Consider the following 20757-nt stretch of genomic DNA (forward strand, 5'->3'; position numbering starts at 1 on the left):
GTTGAGTTGTTATGAAAATGTAAACTATCTGAAGACTCCCACACTGACAGAGCAGCAGGCGAACCTGAATTTATTGTGATGCCTTATATAAATTAATTCCTGGAAGGATAAAAAGGAATTTCAGTGTGCTAAAACTTTAGCCAAGGACCTTTCCCAAAGTGACTTTTAAAAGTGGCGAAATGTTAGAATGTACTCATTGTCAATCCTGCTAAAAACCCAAAGAAATATATTCTCTAAACTGTTTTTAATTTAAACTAGTGTGGGAGAAGATAAGAAATATAGGGGGAAAAACAAACATAGAAGTAAAATTTGATTCAAAAACTAGAAATATTTCATGCTTTTCAGGTGTTTTTATTTATAAGCTGCACATTGCTCAAATCGCAAAAATAGAATTTTAGTTTTTCAAGGAAATTGAAGATCATCTAGCCTCCTCATTTATAGGTGAAAAGAGCATGGACTTTGGAGTTACATAGACTTGTGTTTGAATTCTAGTTCTTTCATTTTCTTGCTAAGTTTCTTGGGCAATTTATTTTTCAATTTCCTACTTCGTATAGGAAACTTGGATCACCATTTATTATCAGGTAAGAAGGAATACAGAAGAGAAAAATGTATTAATGACAACCCGAGAAGTGGTAGTAACACAGTTTTTAGCTTTTATGGAAAGTTAGAGCTAGTCTAGTCTTTCAAGAAACTGAAGCCCTTTGAGTTAGGGTGATTTGTCCAAGGTTTTAGCTTTCATCTAGCTTGAGAATAGATGATGCAGCCTTTGTATGGTGAAATTAATAAAAGAAAGCTCAACTAAATTGGAGTCAGGAAGGCCTCTAGGGGGAGCTCTTATGCCCTATCATACATGGTCAGTTACTCAAAACAGGAAAAGACATGGGCTTGCATCTCCCATAGGAAGGTATTTACTACTTCACTACATAGCAGAAGGGAGAAAGATTTCTCTCCCCGCTGGGCAACAGCCCAGCCAATGAGAGACCTTTACACTTTGGACTCCCAGTTTCCTTGAACAGACTCTGTATATTGTAGCCCCTCCCTACTTCTCCTCTTCCTCTATAAGAGCAAGCCCCTTCTTTTGTTTCGCTGGTTTTGCCTCTGGTCTGCTGTAGCCTGTATATCCCGAATTGCGGTTCCTCTGGCAATTCCCCATGGTTCTTCCTGAATAAACTTGTGCTGGTGAAACAACTGGCCAATTTCCTTTTTAAGTCAACAGTATATTTATATAAATTTTGTAGAAATCACATGTAGGTAAAGTATACTGTGCCTGAATTTCATGTTTTAGACATTTCAGTAGATAAGGAACACCATATGCATTAAAATTGGATCTTTGTGATCCCTGTGCACAGTTAGTCCGTGCCCTGTACACCACTGTTAATGCTATTGAGGTGACAGAGTGTGTCTGATTTTTCCTTTCTTCTCTCCTTTGTTCATCTAAATATAGTGAATAGTCCTCCACCTTGAGTCCCTCCTATGAGCCACATCCATAATTTATGGACTGTTATATGTTTATTTTCAGAAATAACGCAAAAGTAGTTTCTCTGAAAATAAAAATAACAGCATCGGTTCCTAATGAAAGATTCTGAGAAAAAGACAAGCTGTTGAAATTTTGGAACAATGTGAGGAATAGGCAGAGGTGGTTTTCATTGGTGGGGATCCTGGGAAAGGAGAGCGGTGCAGACCCAGAATGAGCGCTCTCGGCAGTTTCCGCCTCCGGGGAGTCTGTGCCTGGTTTTGCTCACCGTTGTGTCCCTAGCAGCTCGCACAGTGCCAGGCACAGTAATAGGCACTCAGTAAATGTTTGTTGAATAAATAAATGCTATTTTAGCTTCCTGCCCAAGGATTTGGCACCCAGAACAGTATTGTGATAATCACTGCATGAATTTCCTCTTAAAAAACACAAAGGTGCTGCTTGTTTTTGTTTCCTTTGAGACCTAAGGCTTGAAAAATCTCTTTGATATCTGACATTCAGAGGAAAAGTTGAGTGCTATTACCCCAAAAGGGAACATTTTTGTTTGTGCTAAGTGTGGTTGGCCAGCTTTAAAAGACACAAATAGAAGTTACTAACAAGGAACTGTTTTCTGGTCTGCAGAGTGAAAACAGCATAGGGTAATACAACTTTGTTTGTGTAGTATTTTATGTACATAGTTTCCTTATTTCCATATGCCTTTTATAAATAGAAGATAGGCTAAAGCAGCAGAAAGTATAGCAAACCATCTAGTGACAAAGTGGCTTTTGCTTTTTCTTTTTAACTTAATTTTTTTTATTGTAAAATGCACATAAAATTTACCATCAGTGACCTCTAGGCTATTCACAATGTTGTGCAACCATCACCACAATCTAGTTCCAGAATATTTTCATCACTCCAAAAGGAAGCCTTGTACCCGTTTAAGGAATCACTCCTATTCCTTCCTTCCCCAGCCCCTGGCAACCATAACCTCCTTTCTGCCTACTCCGGGTATTTCATATAAATGGAGTCATACAATATGTGGCCTTTTGTGTCTGGCTTCTTTCACTTAGCATGTTTTCAACTTTTGTCCATGTATTTTGCTTTTAAAATCAGTTTTAAGAACAATTTATCATTGGGTATGTTGGTTAATTGACCTTTTTGGGGAAAAAAGATTAGCTCAAAACCAGGTCATTTAAGAGGCACCAGATACAGTGTATTTAAACCTAAAGGGAAAAGAATGCCCCTCCATTTTTTAAAAGTTTGGTGTTTTATCAGGAAAAGTATAGTGGTACCTAGAGTGGTACTGTCCAGTGGAACATTGTGCAACAACGGAAATTTTCTATATCTGTCCTGTCCTGTATCGTAGCCAGTAGCCACATAGGCCATTGAACACTTGAAATGTGGCTAAAGCAGCTGAGGAAGTGAATTTTTAATCTTATTTAATTTTTCTTTTAAAGATTGGCACCTGAGCTAACATCTGTTACCAATCTTTTTTTTTTCTTCTTCTTCTCCCCAAAGCCCCCTAGTACATAGTTGTACATTCTAGTTGCAGGTCCTTCTAGTTGTGGCATGTGGGATGCTGCCTGAACATGGCTTGATGAGCAGTACCAGGTCCGCACCCAGGATCCGAACCAGGGAAGCCCTGGACTGCCAAAGTGGAGTGTGCAAACTTAACCACTTGGCCACAGAGCCTGCCCCATTTTTTTGTTTAAAAAATATATCATACAGTAAAATTGACTTCTTTTTGGCCTACAGTTCTATGAATTCTTTTTTTTTTTTTAGTTCGGTGAATTTTAACACACATATGGATTTGTTTAACCACCACCACAACCAGGACAGCACAGTTTCGTCACCCCCAAATCTCCCTTGTGCTGCCCTTTTATAGTCACTCCTACCCCACCCCTCATCTGTTCTCCATCTTCCCTTTAGTTTGAATGGTTAAATTTTTTAAAGTAATTTTCTTAATTAGAAAATAATTGACCTCAGGGGACTGAGATTAGAGTTTAAAAGAGAATCTCTCCAAAGATACAAAGACACAAAAGCCTTCCTTTTGTGGTGGCTATATTTATGTTACATCTCTTTCAAAAGTATATGTTTGAACTATATGACTGTTCTGTGGCTTTTTCATGGAAAATGTACAGTGTATTCCAAAACAAAATATAAATTATTTTCCCACGTCTTCTGTTTTGGATCATTTATGCTAGTGATCTCTTCCATAACTAAGAACAAGCTCACCAACTAGAATTAGCAGAGTCTTAGAAACTTTCCATGCCATGGGCACATTTCAAGATTTCACCAAATACGTAGCCGCTGATTACCAAGCTAAAAGAAGAAATAAAAATACTAAGTTCATTGAAATAAGTGAAAGATTTAACTATATATCTATTGTAGACAATTTAAAGTGAGATTTCCTACTCTGAATTACTTTTAATTATGTTTTGGAGTTGTTTTTAATTTATGGAACAAAGCTTTTTACCAGTAATCTATAATCGTCATCATCATCATCATCATCCCCATATTTTAACTGCTGTTAGAACATTAATATCCTACTGCCTCTCAGAATCAACAGGTCTAAAACGAAATACATCATCTTTCTTTACCCTTTCTTTACCCACTCCAACCTCTTAACTTCCTCCAATTTTCCTCTTCTGTCTCTGGTATCAGTTAATGGCACCATCTATCCACTGGCCCAAGTTAGAAACCCGTAAGTCATCCTAGTCATCTCCTTTATCCTCTAAAATCGCCTTATGAGGTCTTGCCCTCCTAAATGTATCTTGGAACTGCCTCTTTTCTCTTTACCCCCAGTGTTCATGCCTTAATTTAGAGCTTTTCTTATACTACTATTGGGATTGCAATAGCCCCCTAGCTGATCTCCTGTCCTCCTGTGCCACTCCATTTCACCCTGACATCATCTACTACAGTGCCTCCAAAATAATTCCTCTCAAAAATGCAAATATAATCGTCATTCTCCTACTTAACTTTTCCATGGCTCTCTATTACCTATAAGATAGATTACAAACCATTATTGGCATACAAGAGGCCCCATAATAAAGCAGTTGCCTAATTCTTCAGCCTGTCATCTTTCTCTACTTTTTGTGCTTCCATTTGTCTGGAATTCGCTGCCTCATGTAGCCTTGTAGATTTCTGTTTGTCCTTTAACATTCAGGTATTATCTCCCCTAAGAAGCCTTTTCTGACCCATATTCCCAGAGATGAATGGGTGTCCGTTTTCTGTATTCTCTGTTCTAGTGTTGCTGCCTGTGACTATGTCATGCTCAGCTTTGGATCCAGAGAATTCCTGTTCCAGGCAATATAATAACTGCTCAAAAAATATCAATTATTCAGGGGCCGTCCCTGTGGCCAAGTGGTTAAGTTCACGTGCTCTGTGGCAGCGGCCCAGGGTTTCGCCAGTTTGAATCCTGGGCATGGACATGGCACCGCTTGTCAAGCCATGCTGAGGCAGCATCCCACATGCTACAACTAGAAGGACCCACAACTAAAATATACAGAACTATGTACCGGGGGGCTTTGGGAGAAAAAGGAAAAAATAAAATCTTAAAAAAAATGAATTATTCAGTGCTTATTTTTATATAACTCGCTGCTGCAAAGAGCTACTTTCCTATCTATTTACTCATATGATCCTTATAACAACCCTGGAAGATAATAGGGCATATTTCCCCATTTTTCAGTTGGTAGAAGTAATGAGTGGCTGGCTAATAAGTGGAGAATTGATGCTGGAACTTAAATCTTCTGACTCCCAACCCAGTGTGTGTGTGTATGTGTGTGTGTGACTACATCATAAATCTTTGTAAGATGTCATCCAAAGAGATGCATGCAGTCATGGTAGTTAAATTATGTACAGTAGATGAATTTTAAGAATACAATCATTGTTTTTATAATCAAATCAGGCAAAATGATAAAGACGTTCTTATTTGAACAAAAGTGATACTAGGCTGTAGTGACTTAGAAGGATATAGGAGTAATATGCTACAAAACCCTATCAATATTGCCTTCATTCGTACACTAGCATGTTTATATCTTTTGTTGCCAACAAAGTTACCTTAATTGAACATTTTAAAAGTTTAAACTTCGTATCACCTTTGTTTTCTATAGCTGATCTTGTTTCCTATATTACCTTTTGAATTAATAGAGTGTGAATTATTGGAGTAATTTGTGAAAGGGGGTGGTAGGAAAGAGTAGTTTGTACTGTGTTGTGAAATTCTCAGGTGTATTTGTCCAAGCGCACGTTTCAAATGCCTGATCAGTACCTGAGTCACGTACACCTACATATAGCTTTACCATTCCTGTAGGTACACAAGATGTTTTATGTTTCTTTCCAAAGAGAATAGTACAGATGAGAACTAGGGCCTGGCCCCATGGTGTAGTGGTTAAGTCCAGCATGCTCCACTTTGGTGGCCTGCGTTTGTGGGTTCAGATCCCAGGCGCAGACCTACACTCATCAAGCCATGCTGTGCTGGCAACCCACATACAAAATAGAGGAAGATTGGGACAGATGTTGGCTCAGGGCTAATCTTCCTCAAGCAAAATAAAAAAAAAAGAGGAAGATTGGTAAGAGGTTAGCTCAAAGCAAATCTTCCTCACCAAAAAGAAAAAAAAAGATGAGAACTAATAGAGAAACTCCATTAGATTGAATTGTTTCATTCTTTTAAAATGTAGTGCCATGATTGCTATTTTTAAGTTCTATGTCATGGAATTTAATTAAACTGACTTCTGAAATTTCCTTCCAAAAGGTTTCACTGGAAGAAAAATGTGCAACTATTATTTATGACCCTAAACTACAGACTCCAAAGACCCTACAGGAAGCTATTGATGATATGGGCTTTGATGCCATTCTCAACCATCCTAACCCTCTGCCTGTTTTAACTGACACCGTGTTTCTCACTGTTACTGCTTCACTGTCTCCACCATGGGACCATATCCAAAGTACATTGCTCAAGACCAAGGGTGTGACAGACATTAAAATTTCCCCTCAGCAAAGAACTGCAGTGGTGACAATAATCCCTTCTGTAGTGACTGCCAATCAGATAATAGAGCTGGTTCCAGATCTCAGTTTAGATATTGGAACTCTGGAGAAAAAGTCAGGAACTTGTGAAGATTACAGTATGGCTCAAGCAGGTGAAGTCATGGTGAAGATGAAAGTGGAAGGGATGACCTGCCATTCCTGCACTAGCACGATTGAAGGAAAAATTGGGAAACTGCAAGGTGTTCAGCGAATTAAAGGTAATGTATCTGGTGTTATTTCTTTGATTGTTTTGTAAGGCTTAGTTTTCTGTTTTGGCCTTTTAACTTTTTGCTTGCTTTATAAGCCTGGGCTTTGAATCCATGGGACTAGAATACTCACTGCTTCATTGAAATCTGAAGTACAGCATATTACCAGGATTAATGTCAGTAAAGGTAATGATTATACTTAAAACTTACATGAGTCTTGAACTAGCAGCATAGCTGGGGTGGCGGTTCATGGAATTCATAGTTCTCAACACAGTATGCCTGGGGTCCTCTTTACCTGTAATATATATTTATTCAGGCATGCAGAAAGTTGGAGACTATAGATCTAGTGGCCATATCTTTTACTTTTTTCCAGTCTATATCAATAACATTTTTGGAAAAGAACAGAATTATTTTAAGAAAGGATAATGACGACAATGAGAGAAAAGCAATCATGTGTGGTATTGACTTGGTCTACAGAATGTTTTCTGAAGTGGCCCAGGAGTAACTGAATTTCAGTAATTTTTCTTTTTATTAACTAGTCTCCCTGGACAACCAAGAAGCTACTATTGTTTATCAACCTCATCTTATCACAGTCGAGGAAATCAAAAAGCAGATCGAAGCTGCGGGCTTTCCAGCATTCATCAAAAAACAGCCCAAGTTCCTCAAATTGGGAGCTATTGATATAGAACGTCTCAAGAACACACCAGTCAAATCCTCAGAAAGACCACAGCAAAGGAGTCCATCATGTACCAATGATTCAGCAGTCACTTTCATCGTAGATGGCATGCATTGTAAATCATGTGTGTCAAATATTGAAAGTGCTTTATCTACACTCCAATATGTAAGCAGCGTAGTAGTTTCTTTAGAGAATAGGTCTGCCATAGTAAAGTACAATGCAAGCTTAGTCACTCCAGAAACCCTGAGAAAAGCAATAGAGGCTATATCACCGGGGCAATATAGAGTCAGCTTTCCAAGTGAAGTTGAGAGTACCTCAAACTCTCCCTCCGGCTCCTCTCTTCACAAGATTCCTTTGAACATAGTTAGCCAGCCTCTCACTCAAGAAACCGTGATAAACATTGATGGCATGACTTGTAATTCTTGTGTGCAGTCTATTGAGGGTGTCATATCAAAAAAGGCAGGTGTGAAATCCATACGAGTATCCCTTGCAAATGGCAATGGGACTGTTGAATATGATCCTCTACTAACCTCTCCAGAAACTTTGAGAAAAGCAATAGAAGACATGGGATTTGATGCTACTTTGTCAGGTAATGATTACTTTTTCCTTTCATTCCCCTAATGTTCTTTTGTCTCCATTTTGCTTTTATCAATGAGAAATGAATAATAGGCACTGCAATTGCACTTTTTGGAAATAAGTCTTATGGAAGTAGCCAGCAATATATACAAAGATGCATAAGGATGTTTGCGTAATTACTTATAATATTTAAAAACTAGAAGCATTAAATTGTGAAATATCCATATGATGAAATTCTATGAAGCCATAAAAAATCATGGTATTAAAATACTTAATGCAACAGGAAAGTGTCTGAGATACTTCGTTAAATGAAAAAAAAAATAAGCTTAAAACCTGTATGAATATGATCAAAATTTTATAAACACATGTAAAAGGATTTATACCATGTATATGTTACTTGTGTATATAAATGAATAAAATTCCTGGTAGGATATGAACTAAAATTTTAACAGTGGTTATTTCTGAGTGGTAAGATAAAGGTGAAAGTTTTTCCATTGTGCTTTCTTAAGTATTTTAAGTTTTTTTGTGACAAGGATGTATGTATGTATATATTTATGCATATGTAATGGGAGAAGCTAATGTTATTTTAAAAAGAAAAAGGGCATGAATGAATAATAGAATTTTAACCATGGTTTTAAATTTAGGCATTCAAATTAAACTAACTCTAGAACTAGCCTAAAGTCTTCCTGTTTCCTGACAGCTCTTACCTTGAACTGAAACCAAAAATATATCCAATGGAATTTCCCTATGTGAACTTGTTGTTTTGAACTAGAATTGAACCTAGGCTTAAATTAAACTGGAAGTGCCCTAATGAAATTTCTTGCTGTAAGGAACAATGCAAAAGTTGTCTAATTTCCAGACAATGTTATTAACCTTTGCCGTTCTTATCAGAATGAAGGATATCAAATAGCAGTATTTTCTTTCGAAGCTCACTAAAACTGAGAAGCATAAAAAATTATATTAAACACATGCTCAAATTATTATGGTAGGTAAGTGTCATTGGAAGAAGACCCAGAGACATTCCAAACATTCTGAATTTTCGTATTCATGACAAATGGTAGAAATTATAGAATTCTCACTTTTTAAAGATATAGTTCACATACCATAAAATTCTCTCTTTTAAAGTACACAGTCCAGTGGTGGTTAGTGTATTCACAGTTTTATGGCCATTACCACTATCTAATTTTAGAACATTTTCATCACCTCCATAACCATTAGTAGTCACTCCCGTTTCCTCTTCCCCTCCCCCAGCCCGTTATCTACTGTTCTATTTTCTGTCTTTATGAATTTGACAACTCTAGGTACATATAAGTGGAGTCATGGAATATTTGTCGTTTCGTGTCTAACTTCTTACACTTAGCATAATGTTTTCAAGGTACACAAATGTTCAACCATGTTTGTAACATGTACCAGCACTTCATTCCTTTTTGTTACTGACTAGTATTTCATTGTATGTATATGCCTCATTTTGTTTCTCTGTTCATCAGTTGATGGAAATTTGGGTTGTTTCCACTCTTTGGGCTATTAGGAATGATGCTGCTGTGAACATTTGTTTAAGGTTTTTACATGAATATGTGTTTTTATTTTTCCTGTGTATATACCTAGGAGTGGAATTTCTGGGTCATATGGTGAATATGCTTAACTTTTTCAGGAACTGCTAAGCTCTTTTCTAAAGTGGCTGCACCATTTTACATTCCCACCTAGAATTCTCACTTTAATAAAGAAAATCTCAAACGACCAAGATTCTTGTCCTCTAAAAAACATACATAATTCCCTATTAGAAAATTCATAGAGAATACTAAAATGTTAAAGAGCTTCCAGTACTAAAAGTCTGAACAAAGTCTAGGAAATCCATAATTGAAAAAGTAAATAATTATGAAATCAGAAGAAGAATTTAAATTGGAAATATTGGAAGTGAAACTCTATCAGGTAGCCATAAAAAATGACTAAAATTAGTTTCAGCAAAATTTAGTTGTATCTATCTTTGCTTACAATTTTTAAAATTTTCAAAATGACAGTATTTGAAATTATATTAATTCATATTTCACTAATTCATAATATTGAATTATTCCTCAGAGTTTCTATTAAATTAAAATACTTTGGCATACATGATACATTATGTTGTCAATGATGGACACTACATAAATAAATTTAGTTTACATCAATATCAAACAAATTACTTACTCTGTGATATTCCTGTTCCTCTTACATATAGATACCCAAATCCTATCAACTTATATCGCATATGGGATAAAATTGAAATATTTTTCACAATCAAATCTGGTGTCTGTCATTACCGTAAGCAAGGACCTCACAAACTTTAAGACTAGACCCCAAAATGGAATTTGTCTTATTCACTTGGGTCTGTATTTTTGCCACTAAAAGCATGGTTCACAGATCAGCAGCATCAGCATCACCTGGGAGCTTGTTAGAAATACAGACTTTCCGGCCCGCTGCAGACCCATTAAATTAAAATCTAAATTTTAATTTTAATAAGCTCTCTAGGGAATACATATGCACATTAAAGTTTGAGATGCACTGGTCGGAATAATTTGCTGCATTGACCTCTGTGAATAAAATCTCAATTAAATCTATATTAACAGTGTTCATATAAGGCAATAAAAATGTAATAGTAAATAATAAATTTTAAATAGCTAGCGTTTGTAAAGTTTTATATAACAAATGTGAGCAGAGCAAAAGCAACTTTCTAATTACTTTACGTGGCTCCCAAGATGGACTCGAGCAATAGGAGAAATTGTGATCTGACTAGTAAGTGGAATTCAAGAGTACTTGATAGTCTCTGGCACCAGGTCTCTCCTCTGCCTAGTCCTCAGGAACCATGAATGCAACACGTTCAGTAACTTTTTACAATAAATTTTACCTCAACCTACAATTGTCAAGAGCCCCAGGAATCGATTATTCAAACAAATAATTTCTAGGAACCTGTTATGTGCCATGAATCTATTAGAACTTGTAACAAACACATTAATGGCCGTGAGGAATAGGTAAAAAACCTTGGCATGGTGAACATCACTATAAAAGAATTGACTACAGTGACCCATATTATTGGGATAAAAGATTCACATCAAACGACTGCATTCTGTGTTTCTACTAGAAATCAATGAGTTTAAGATGCCACCAGAATGTGGCTACCCATTTTCTGAATGTGTCAGTGCTGATCCAGGCTTCACAGTCTACCACTATGACCCATTCTCAGACAGAGAGGGATTGGCACATTTCATCTTCATGTCAAACTAGTCCTGGGTGTGCTGTAAATGTTAAAGGAGGGAGCGAGGGGCCGGCCCAGTGGCACAGCGGTTAAGTGCGCACGTTCCGCTTCAGCGGCCTGGGGTTTGCCGGTTCTGATCCTGGGTGCGGACGTGGCACCGCTTGGCAAGCCATGCTGTGGTAGGCATCTCACGTGTAAAGTGGAGGAAGATGGGAATGGATGTTAGCTCAGGGCCAGTCTTCCTCAGTGAAAAGAGGAGGATTGGCAGCAGTTAGCTCAGGGCTAATCTTCCTCAAAAAAAAAAAAAGAGGGAGTGAGAAGAATGGGAGTTGCTTTTTATCGTGACCATCAATCTCCTCATTCTCTTAAAAAGACATCATATATGAAGTTGTTCTTTTTTTAAAAAAAAGATTTTATTTTTCCTTTTTCTCCCCAAAGCCCCCTGGTACATGGTTGTATATTCTTAGCTGTGGGCCTTTCTAGTTGTGGCATGTGGGACGCCGCCTCAGCATGGCTTGATGAGCGGTGCCATGTCCGCGCCCAGGATTCGAACCGGCAAAACCCTGGGCTGCTGAAGTGGAGTGCGTGGACTTAACCACTCGGCCACGGGGCCGGCCCCTATAAAGTTAAGTCTTCACTCACCAATTAAAGCAAACAAAATACTCAAATTCCTTTCCTTTTTTGTAACTTTTTAATCTTTAATTTCAAACTTACAGAAAAGCTGAAAGAATAGTACAAAGAATTCCTGTTAACCAATTTCACTCAGATTCCCCAGTTGTTAATATTTTACATTTGTTTTATCGTTGTCTTTCTCTGTCGATAGATAGACAGACATACGTACACACACACCCACCTATGTACCACACATATATTTGTCTGCATCTTTTGAGAGTAGGTTGCAGAAATGATGTTTTTAATTTTTTTAAGCCATTTTTCTGATTATATATTTATTCCTCGCATTACTTCAGACACTAAACCTACCAGTTTTGAGGATCAGATTGGAAACCCTTCCTTGAAATTTTTGGACTCTTTTCTGATTGTTGCCTCAAGTGCAGGAAAGTCAACCTTCCTTTTGAATTCATTTAAGCATAAGTCATGTTGCTACAGCCTATAGAAAAGCTAATTTAAAGAAACTAGCCATTTAATTCAATGTGGCTTTTTAATACCTGCACTGCCTCTGTCGAAGATGGAAGCTTCTGCTTTTCTGCTTGCCACTCTCACTGGGGTAAAGGTCACGATTTTATGGATCCTCGTTGAGAGGTCATGCCAAGGTAGCTAAAAGTGACTACCTCTATGACTTAATTTAATACTGTACTTCTAGAGTGTGAAAATGGCAGATGGTATTCTGGGTTACCTCTGGTGCGTGAAATAACTAAATTACTCTGGAAGAAGAGCTAAAGTAGTTGGCAGTGTAAACTTTTTTTTTCATTGTCCAAGTTCAAAATTAAGTCTTGATATAATTATGAGAGAATAAGTTAAACTCCTGGCTAGATTAAAATAATGGGTTTTTTCCAAAGCCAAAACTATTTTCTTTAGACAAATGAGCCTCTTTTTTGAATTCTTTAAGATAGTGGTACTATTTGGTAAATTTTGCCCTCTGTGTTCTAAACAGTGCTCTCATAATCTGAATGAATGAGTATAGTTTTCTAAAATGATTCACTTAAGACCAGAGCCTGACTAATTTTGGAACTGGGAGAATGTAGTCCTTTGCTTTTCAGTGTTCTTTGCCATACCCAGACTGGCAGTACTGTCATCATCTGGGAGCTAGGTGGAAATATAGAATCTTAGGCCCCACCTTACATGTACTGAGTCAGAATCTGCATTTTGACAAGATCTCCCAGGTGATTGTAGTTGCATTAAAACTTAAGAGCCATTATGATACTGATTTGAGAAGTCTAGATCATTATTCATTAGGGAAATGAGCTTTTTTTTTTTTTTTTTGAGGAAGATTAGCCCTGAGCTAACGACTGCCAATCCTCCTCTTTTTGCCGAGGAAGCCTGGCCCTGAGCTAACATCCGTGCCCATCTTCCTCTCCTTTATACGTGGGATGCCTACCACAGCATGGCTTTTGCCAAGCGGTGCCATGTTCGCACCCGGGATCCGAACCGGCGAACCCCGAGCCGCCAAAGCGGAACGTGCACACTTAACCGCTGCACCACTGGGCCGGCCCCGGAAATGAGCTTTTTAAAAAAGTTTCTTCCAAAGATGCCCTTCTTCACCATCCTGAAAACCAACTCTGCTATGCAGGGGTTCCTCTGTGAGCTAGTCAAATAGACCCGAACCAGCTTTTTGCCCAAGAGGAAGCAAGAACAAGTTAGATAGGTTAGTGGAAATTTCCATGTCACCTCTTCTCCTTCTCTCTGCAGGAGAGTAGAACATCTTTGGCTTTTTCGCAGGTGCATGGATGTGCTAGAGAGAGTAATGTCTCCCTGCTTGGGAGGGGGTTAATACTGCAATGGGGAAACGAAAGCATAACAGCAGACTTTCTGAGGCTGCCGGGGAGTTCTGGGATGCTAGGAGCTTCCGCTGTCCCGCAGTCCGTAAACATTGTATGCAGAGAGCCTCTGAGTACTCCTTTGTGCACAATGAAGGTTGCTGACTTCCTCCTTGCCTCTTCTTCCATTGTCCACAAAGATATTTTAATTTAAAAAATACTATATATTAGTGTTAAAAATTCAAACAATGCAGAAGTGTCTATAGAGGAAATGTGTTCATCTGTCATTCTCTTCCTGTCTTAACCCCGTTCCCCAGAAGTAGCCGCCATTACTAGTTTGGTATGTAGCCTCCCAGGCTTTCTCGTGCCTGTTCTCACGTATACATACACTCAAAAAGTTTTTTAAATGATATCATACTGTAATGCTGTTCTGTAAATTGCTTTTGTTCCACTTACTATAGCATGAATTGCTTTAATGCCAGTGTGCAAATCGTTAACATGATGATAAAAATTCATTATAAAAATAAGAGCTATTATCTGTTAACAAACTACTCTCTACCTGGGGTTTGGGAGGAGATAATGGCTGGAAGAACTTGATATGACAAAAGTTTTGTTTATTCAATTAGTTCAGATTTTCCTGAGAAGTAGGATGGGCAGTATTGATATTTGAAGTCACTTCCTGGAAAGTGTAAAGATAACATTGCTGAGGTCTGTAGGTCCAAGCTGGTTTTAAAGGAATGGATTGGCAGTACCTGGAGGTGTGGATTGTGATGAATGACAAGGCTGCAGCTGGAGAATACCTCAAATGAACAGAATCTTTCCCTGTCCACCAGATACAAATGAGCCGTTGGTAGTAATAGCTCAGCCCTCTTCAGAAGTGCCACTTTTGACCTCAACTAATGAATTTTGTCCTAAAACGATGACACCAACGCACGACAAGGAGGAGGCAAAGACTTCATCTAAGTGTTACATACAGGTCACTGGTATGACTTGTGCTTCCTGTGTAGCAAACATTGAGCGGAATTTAAGACGAGAAGAAGGTAAGAAACTCAACGCCTGTTACTTTATGTACTAGTTTGAGGACTCTGTCCTTTTTGTCCTCTTATGTGTTTTGTAACCATGTTTATGATTCTTTCCCAGGCCTCATAAAGACTATTGGTCATGTGTAGGACAGCATTGACGTCCTGACAGCCAGTTTTTATTAGTGTTTTGTTCCCTTAGATGTAATTCCTTTATAGTGCCTCATGATCACATTTTAACGTCAATGAAATTTGTGGGAAAATAGCAAAGGCAAATACAAAAGATTACTATCTTTTATGGACCTTGGCTGCAATGAATTTTAAGAAACATAAATTTTCTGATAAAGCTATGCTTAACACTAACAACTAGGATCCATAAGTTTTAATATTACTATACCCAGACCAAAAACAAGTTTGTTTAGAATTATTGTTCTCTTCCAGCAGTTTTATTGCTGATTTTTGCTTGCAGTAAAAATGTTCAAAAGTTACTTAATATTATGTACAAGTTTTAATTTTAGTTTACAAAATCTTAGGAAATCTACAACATTTTTTTATTCAGTCATACTCAGATGTTTTAGCTTATAAATTTTCACTGCACTCATAATAATAAACGTCACAGTATGGCATAATAGATTTGTTAACCATGCAGATATGTGATTATGTTTAATGAGATTGAAGTCATAGGTTTGGTACTTAGGCAGCCCGAGCCCCTAGTATCTTAATGATACATGTTATTAGTCACAAGGGCCGAATAAGTAAAATTAGTATAAGTTTATCCTCACTATTGGGGAAATAACTCAAAGTTTATATAGTAATAGTACAGGCCTGTGGCCAGTAGAGTCATCTTATATATAAGGGCCAGAACATTATTATAACAAAATGTATGTTATACAGAGCCTTCTTCAGCTCAATAGTCTGTCTGCATTTTGTCATTTCTGCATCCTTCATTTCAGCCTCCATTATATCTATCTAATTAGAATGCAGTCAAGGCTAAAGCTTATATTACACTTTGATTAAAAAAGAAAAGGAGGGAAGTTGCAAGCAAATGAAAGTAAAAAGTTTGCAAGGTTCCTCTTTAATTTTGGAACCAACTATTTTCAGGCAATTCAGAAATAGCCTTTTTCATGAGACAAGCAATGCCTATGCCAATTACAAATCTTTTTTTAAACAAATCCGTTTGCCTGAATCTTCCAATTATTTCCTACTATCCCCTTTACCACGTCTTAACCCAATTAGGAAATACCATTCGCCTAGCTGGGGTCACTACATTCACTTTTATTTTTAAACTAAGTAACACTGGTCTTTCCTCCATTTAGTCTGCATTACATTTCTAAAAATGAATAGAAAGAGTTCTAATTATAGTTTGAAGTAAGAATTTTAAAAATTATCCATAATTTTGTTTAAGTATGAAATATATTTTGAAATCAGATTTTTCCTTCTATTTCTGTTTGGCTTTAGATTACATTCAACTGGAGTAAAAAGATTTTTTCTACTTTCTCTCTATCCTTCTCTTATTATTGACACTTTCCCATGAAGTGATCCTCTCAATTATTTGGTACCTGCCAAGCCCAGAGTGTAAGCATGTTATATAGAAAACTTAGATTATATTAGGTACTCTGTTTTCTTCTTAAAAACTATTACTAGGTTAATATTTGGTGGGTTTTGTTTTTTTTTTTTTTTTTTTGGTCAATCCCCAGAGATGACCTCTGGACCATTGATCCCTTCCCCTGTCAGGTAGCTACAGATTCCTAGAAAGAACTGCCCTTTCTGCTATGCGGAGTTAATTTTCTTCCTGGTAACAAGAGCAATCGCTGGCCTAGAGAAATGGGACAGTTGTTAACAAAAGGCTTGCACAGAGAACAGCAGGACTGCCGTAAAATGAACTCCTTTGTTCTGTTAACAAGTTGTGTGGCACTTTTTCCCCTGGGAATAAGAGCGTTTTAGATTAGTGAGTGTCAGACATAAAACTTGAGAATTTCAAGAAATGACCATTACTTGATAATATCATAATGTGTACATTGGTACATTCTTGGATTCTTTGCTACAACTGCAGTGATTTCCTAAGTATATGAGTTCTTTTCTCTAGGACTCTGTCATATTAGTTTCTAAAAATGCTTGTATTTACATGATAGGATCTCAACCGAATGCAATTCATGAGCCTTGTTTGGGTCCCCATTAAAACCAACTGTGTTAAACAAAGTAATAAACAGTTATGAGACAATTGTGGAAATGTGAATACTGATTGGATATTTGATAATATTGAGGAATTATTTTATTTTAGGTGTGACAATGGTATTATGGCTTTTTTTTAAAGAAGAATCTATCTTTTAGAGATACGTATTTAAATATTTACATATCAAATGATATGATGTCTGGGATTTGCTTCAAAATAATCAGAGTTGAGGGCAGGGAGAAAGTGGGTGGGATATAAATGAAACAAGATCAGGCCAGTATTATTGATAGTTGTTGAAGCTGGGCGATGGGTCCATCAGGTTTATTATGTTGTTCTCTCTTTTGTGTGTATATATATATAATTGAAAATTTCCATAATAAAAAGTTTAAGAAAATAAGGCCCTGTTTTCACATAGTTTTATTTGGTTTTGGTTCAAGACGGTGTAAAAGTTAAGTAATAAATTTCTCCAGATTCACGTTAATCCTTTCACAGTTAAATGAAAAAATAAACTACTATAACATTACTCTTTTTATAAGGAATGTATTCTGAATTGTTTTTCTCATCAATGCTCCTAGGAATATATTCTGTACTTGTGGCTCTGATGGCTGGCAAGGCAGAAGTAAGATATAATCCTGCTGTCATACAACCCCCAATTATAGCTGAGTTCATCCGAGAACTTGGGTTTGGAGCCACTGTAATAGAAAATGCTGATGGCGGAGATGGCATTTTGGAACTTGTTGTAAGTAAGAATTTTTGTGTGATTTAATAAAACTTCCAGAAAAAACATGGTGAAGATTGAGAAAAGAGTCCAAAAGATAATTAAAGGTTGGGAAAATAAGACATAAAAGGAAAATTAAGGAAACTGGAAAATGAAAAGATTAAATATGACTTAATGGTGGCCTTCAAGCATAGAATGTAAAAGATAATCATATATCTCTATTAAGAACCAAAAAAGAAGAATTGGGTTTGAATGAATAAATAAAAATCAACATTTCAAATATAGTATCTACCTAGTAGCATGTGAAAGAATAAATTCCAGATGCATTAAAGACTTGAGTTTTATAATTGAAGTCATAAAACCAGCTGCAGGGCCTATTTGTTTAAAATGGTTATTTTCTCCAACCACGCAATTCAAGTTTTATTCATATAACTTAAACAATTAAAACAAAAAATTTAACCCTGTACCAAAGTAAGTTCCAGCTCGCAAAAAAATTTGAATGGAAAAATTGAAACCATGAAATTACTAGATGAAGTATTTGGAGCCTTTTTTTTCAATATTTTCTTATAAAAATCTCAGACATCAGAGAAGTCAAAAGAGTTGTATAGTGGATACCCTCATACACACTACTTAGATTTTACAATTCCATCAGTCCATCAATCCATTGTGTAAATAATTTTAGACTCACAAAGAAGTTGCAAAAATAGTACAGGGAATTTCCATGTAGCCTCTTCTCAGCCTTCCGCAGTGATAACATCTAATCCATCCTTTAAAAAATACCAGTAGGAAGGGCCTTTCTAAATATCACATCAAAACTCATAAAAGAAAAGATTGATAAATTCAGGTATATAAAAATTTCTTCTTGGGATAAAAACACCATAAATAAATTCGAAAGGCAGGTAAAATAATTGTAATTCATATCATAGATGAAGGTTAATTTTCTTAATATATGAAGAACTGTTATAAATCAATAAGAAAAGAGCCAACAACCCAAAAGAAAGATGGCAAAGGATGTGAACTGGCATTTCATGGAAGAGCCAAAACAGTGCCTCCTTAAAACACATGAAAAGATGTTTAACCTCACTTGTAATAAGAGTAAAGCAAATTAAAACTACATCGAAATGCCATTTTTCATCTGTTAGATTGGTAAAGATAAAAAACAACTTTTTAACCCTATGTGATCTCTCATCTATTGCTGGTGGAATGTCAGTTGATACAAGTTCTCAGCAGAGGACTTTGGCAATATCTATCAAAAGTAAAGTCACACATAGCCTTTGCCTCAGAAGTTCCACTCGTAGGAAGTTATCCAATAGACATATCTGCATATGTATGAAATGAAATGTGTACAAAAATGTTCGTTGTATATTGTTTATAATAGCAAAAGATAGAAAATAACTAAATGTCAGTCATTGGGGACTAGGTAGCTAGATTATGGTACATCCATACTATGGGATACTAAGCAGCTATTAAAAAGAATGGGTAGGTTTTTATTTTTTAAAGACTTCTAGAAATTAATAGCTTTATTGAAATATAATTCACATACCCTAAAACTTGCCCTTTTAAAGTATACAGTTCAGTGGTTTTTAGTATATTCTCAGAGTTGTGCAACTGTCACCACTATCTAATTTCAAAGCATTTTCATCACTCCCAAAAGAAACCCCATACCTATTAGCAATCACTCCTCATTCTGGATGTTATTCATTTGAGTCTTTTCTTTTTTCCCTTGTTCAGTCTAGTTTGTCAATTTTGTCGATCTTTTTAAAGAACCAACTTTTGGTTTTATTGATTTTCTCTATTCTCTCTCTTGTTAATATTCACTCTAATCTTTATTAGTTCCTTCCTTCTCCTTGCTTTAGGTTTAGGTTGCTCTTCATTTTCTGGTGTCCTAAGGTGGGAGGTTAGGTTATTTATTTGAGATCTTTCTTATTTTTTAATATTAGCATTTACAGCTGTAAATTTCCCTATAGGCACTGCTTTCATTTCAGTTATTGTACTTTTCAACTCTAGACTTTCCACTGGGCCTTTTTAATAACCTCTATCTCTTTACTGATATTCTCTATTTGGTGAGGTACTGTTATCATACTTTCCTTCAATTCATTAAACATGGTTTTCTTTAGTTCACTGAATATATTTAAAATAGCTGATTTAACATCTTTGCCTAGTGAGTCCAATGTCTGGGCTTCTTCAGGAACAGTTTCTATTGATTTTTTTTTCCTGTGTGTGGGCCACACTTTCTTGTTTCATTGCATGTCTCACAATTTTTTGTTGAAAATATAGTGTGGTAACTCTGGAAATAAGATTCTTACCCCCTCCTCAAGGTTGTTGCTGTTTGTCATTGTTATTATTTGTTTAGTGACTTTTCTGAACTAATTCTATAAAGTCTATATTCTTTGTTGTGTGTGGCCACTGAAGTCTCTACTTGGTTAGCTCAGTGGTCAGCTAATGATTGTACAGAGATTTCCTTAAATACCTGGAACCAGTAAGTTTCCCAGTCTTTGCTGAGGAGCTGTGTAACGTTGGGGCATGCCTTCAATGCTCTAGCATGCAGTTGTCAATTTTGCCTTAGCCTTCACTTCCTCCTTCTGCAGGACCTAAAGGTCAGCCTGACGTGAGAGATTAGGGCCTTTTCAGATCTTTTCTGAGCATGCACACAGCCCTGGACATGTGCATAACCCTATGCATGAGCGTGGCCTGCTAGATTCCTAGGAATATGTTGGAACTCTTATGAACATCTTGCTTCCCAGCTTTTCCTTTTAGGGTTTTTGGTTAGGCTATTGTTTGCCCCGACTGTTTTCCATTGACTCAGGCAGCCACAAGGTTAAATAATTGCCTCTAATTGTTTTTGACAAATTCTCCCTGGGAAAAGGCTTTTTGTACTCGCTGAGCTCTGGTTAGGACAAACACAGACATCTTTGCAAGTAGGATATTTCAGAGAACCATCAGACAGGTAAAATAGTGTTACTTTTCTGGGAATGAGTCTTCAAAGGAACTCTAACCCTTTTCTGCCCTATCTGGTGGCTTCCCTGATGCTGTTTTCCACCATGATTGTGGGCTTTTGGTCTTCATGGCTACCGCAGAGCTGGAGGGGAGAGAGTGGGAATAAGGCAAATTATAATGCCACATAGCTTGCTGTTTTATCAGAATTTATCTGATTTTCTTGAATAAATGCTTCCTGGATTGCTGCAAGCTTTTGTTTAATTTCTAAATTTCTGAAAAAGTTCCTTCCGATAATTTTTGTCAGTTTTCTCATTGC

General features: G+C 36.8%; 1 protein-coding gene across 3 annotated transcripts in view; it reads left to right on the top strand.

Moving 5' to 3' along the window:
* The window catches only part of ATP7A (ATPase copper transporting alpha), a 132210-nt gene that overhangs the window by 75167 nt on the left and 36286 nt on the right, over positions 1–20757 (top strand). For all 3 annotated transcript variants that reach the window (XR_011434725.1, XM_005614286.4, XM_014728991.3), the window contains exons 3-6: positions 6201–6690; positions 7218–7943; positions 14428–14634; positions 17362–17525. Coding sequence is in view for 2 of the 3 variants with exons in the window: in XM_005614286.4 (XP_005614343.1) it covers positions 6201–6690; positions 7218–7943; positions 14428–14634; positions 17362–17525 (1587 nt within the window). In the remaining variant the exon portion in view is untranslated. The remainder of the gene's footprint in view (positions 1–6200; positions 6691–7217; positions 7944–14427; positions 14635–17361; positions 17526–20757) is intronic.

Source organism: Equus caballus, chromosome X (assembly GCF_041296265.1).
Source record: "Equus caballus isolate H_3958 breed thoroughbred chromosome X, TB-T2T, whole genome shotgun sequence".
Lineage (NCBI taxonomy): Eukaryota > Metazoa > Chordata > Mammalia > Perissodactyla > Equidae > Equus > Equus caballus.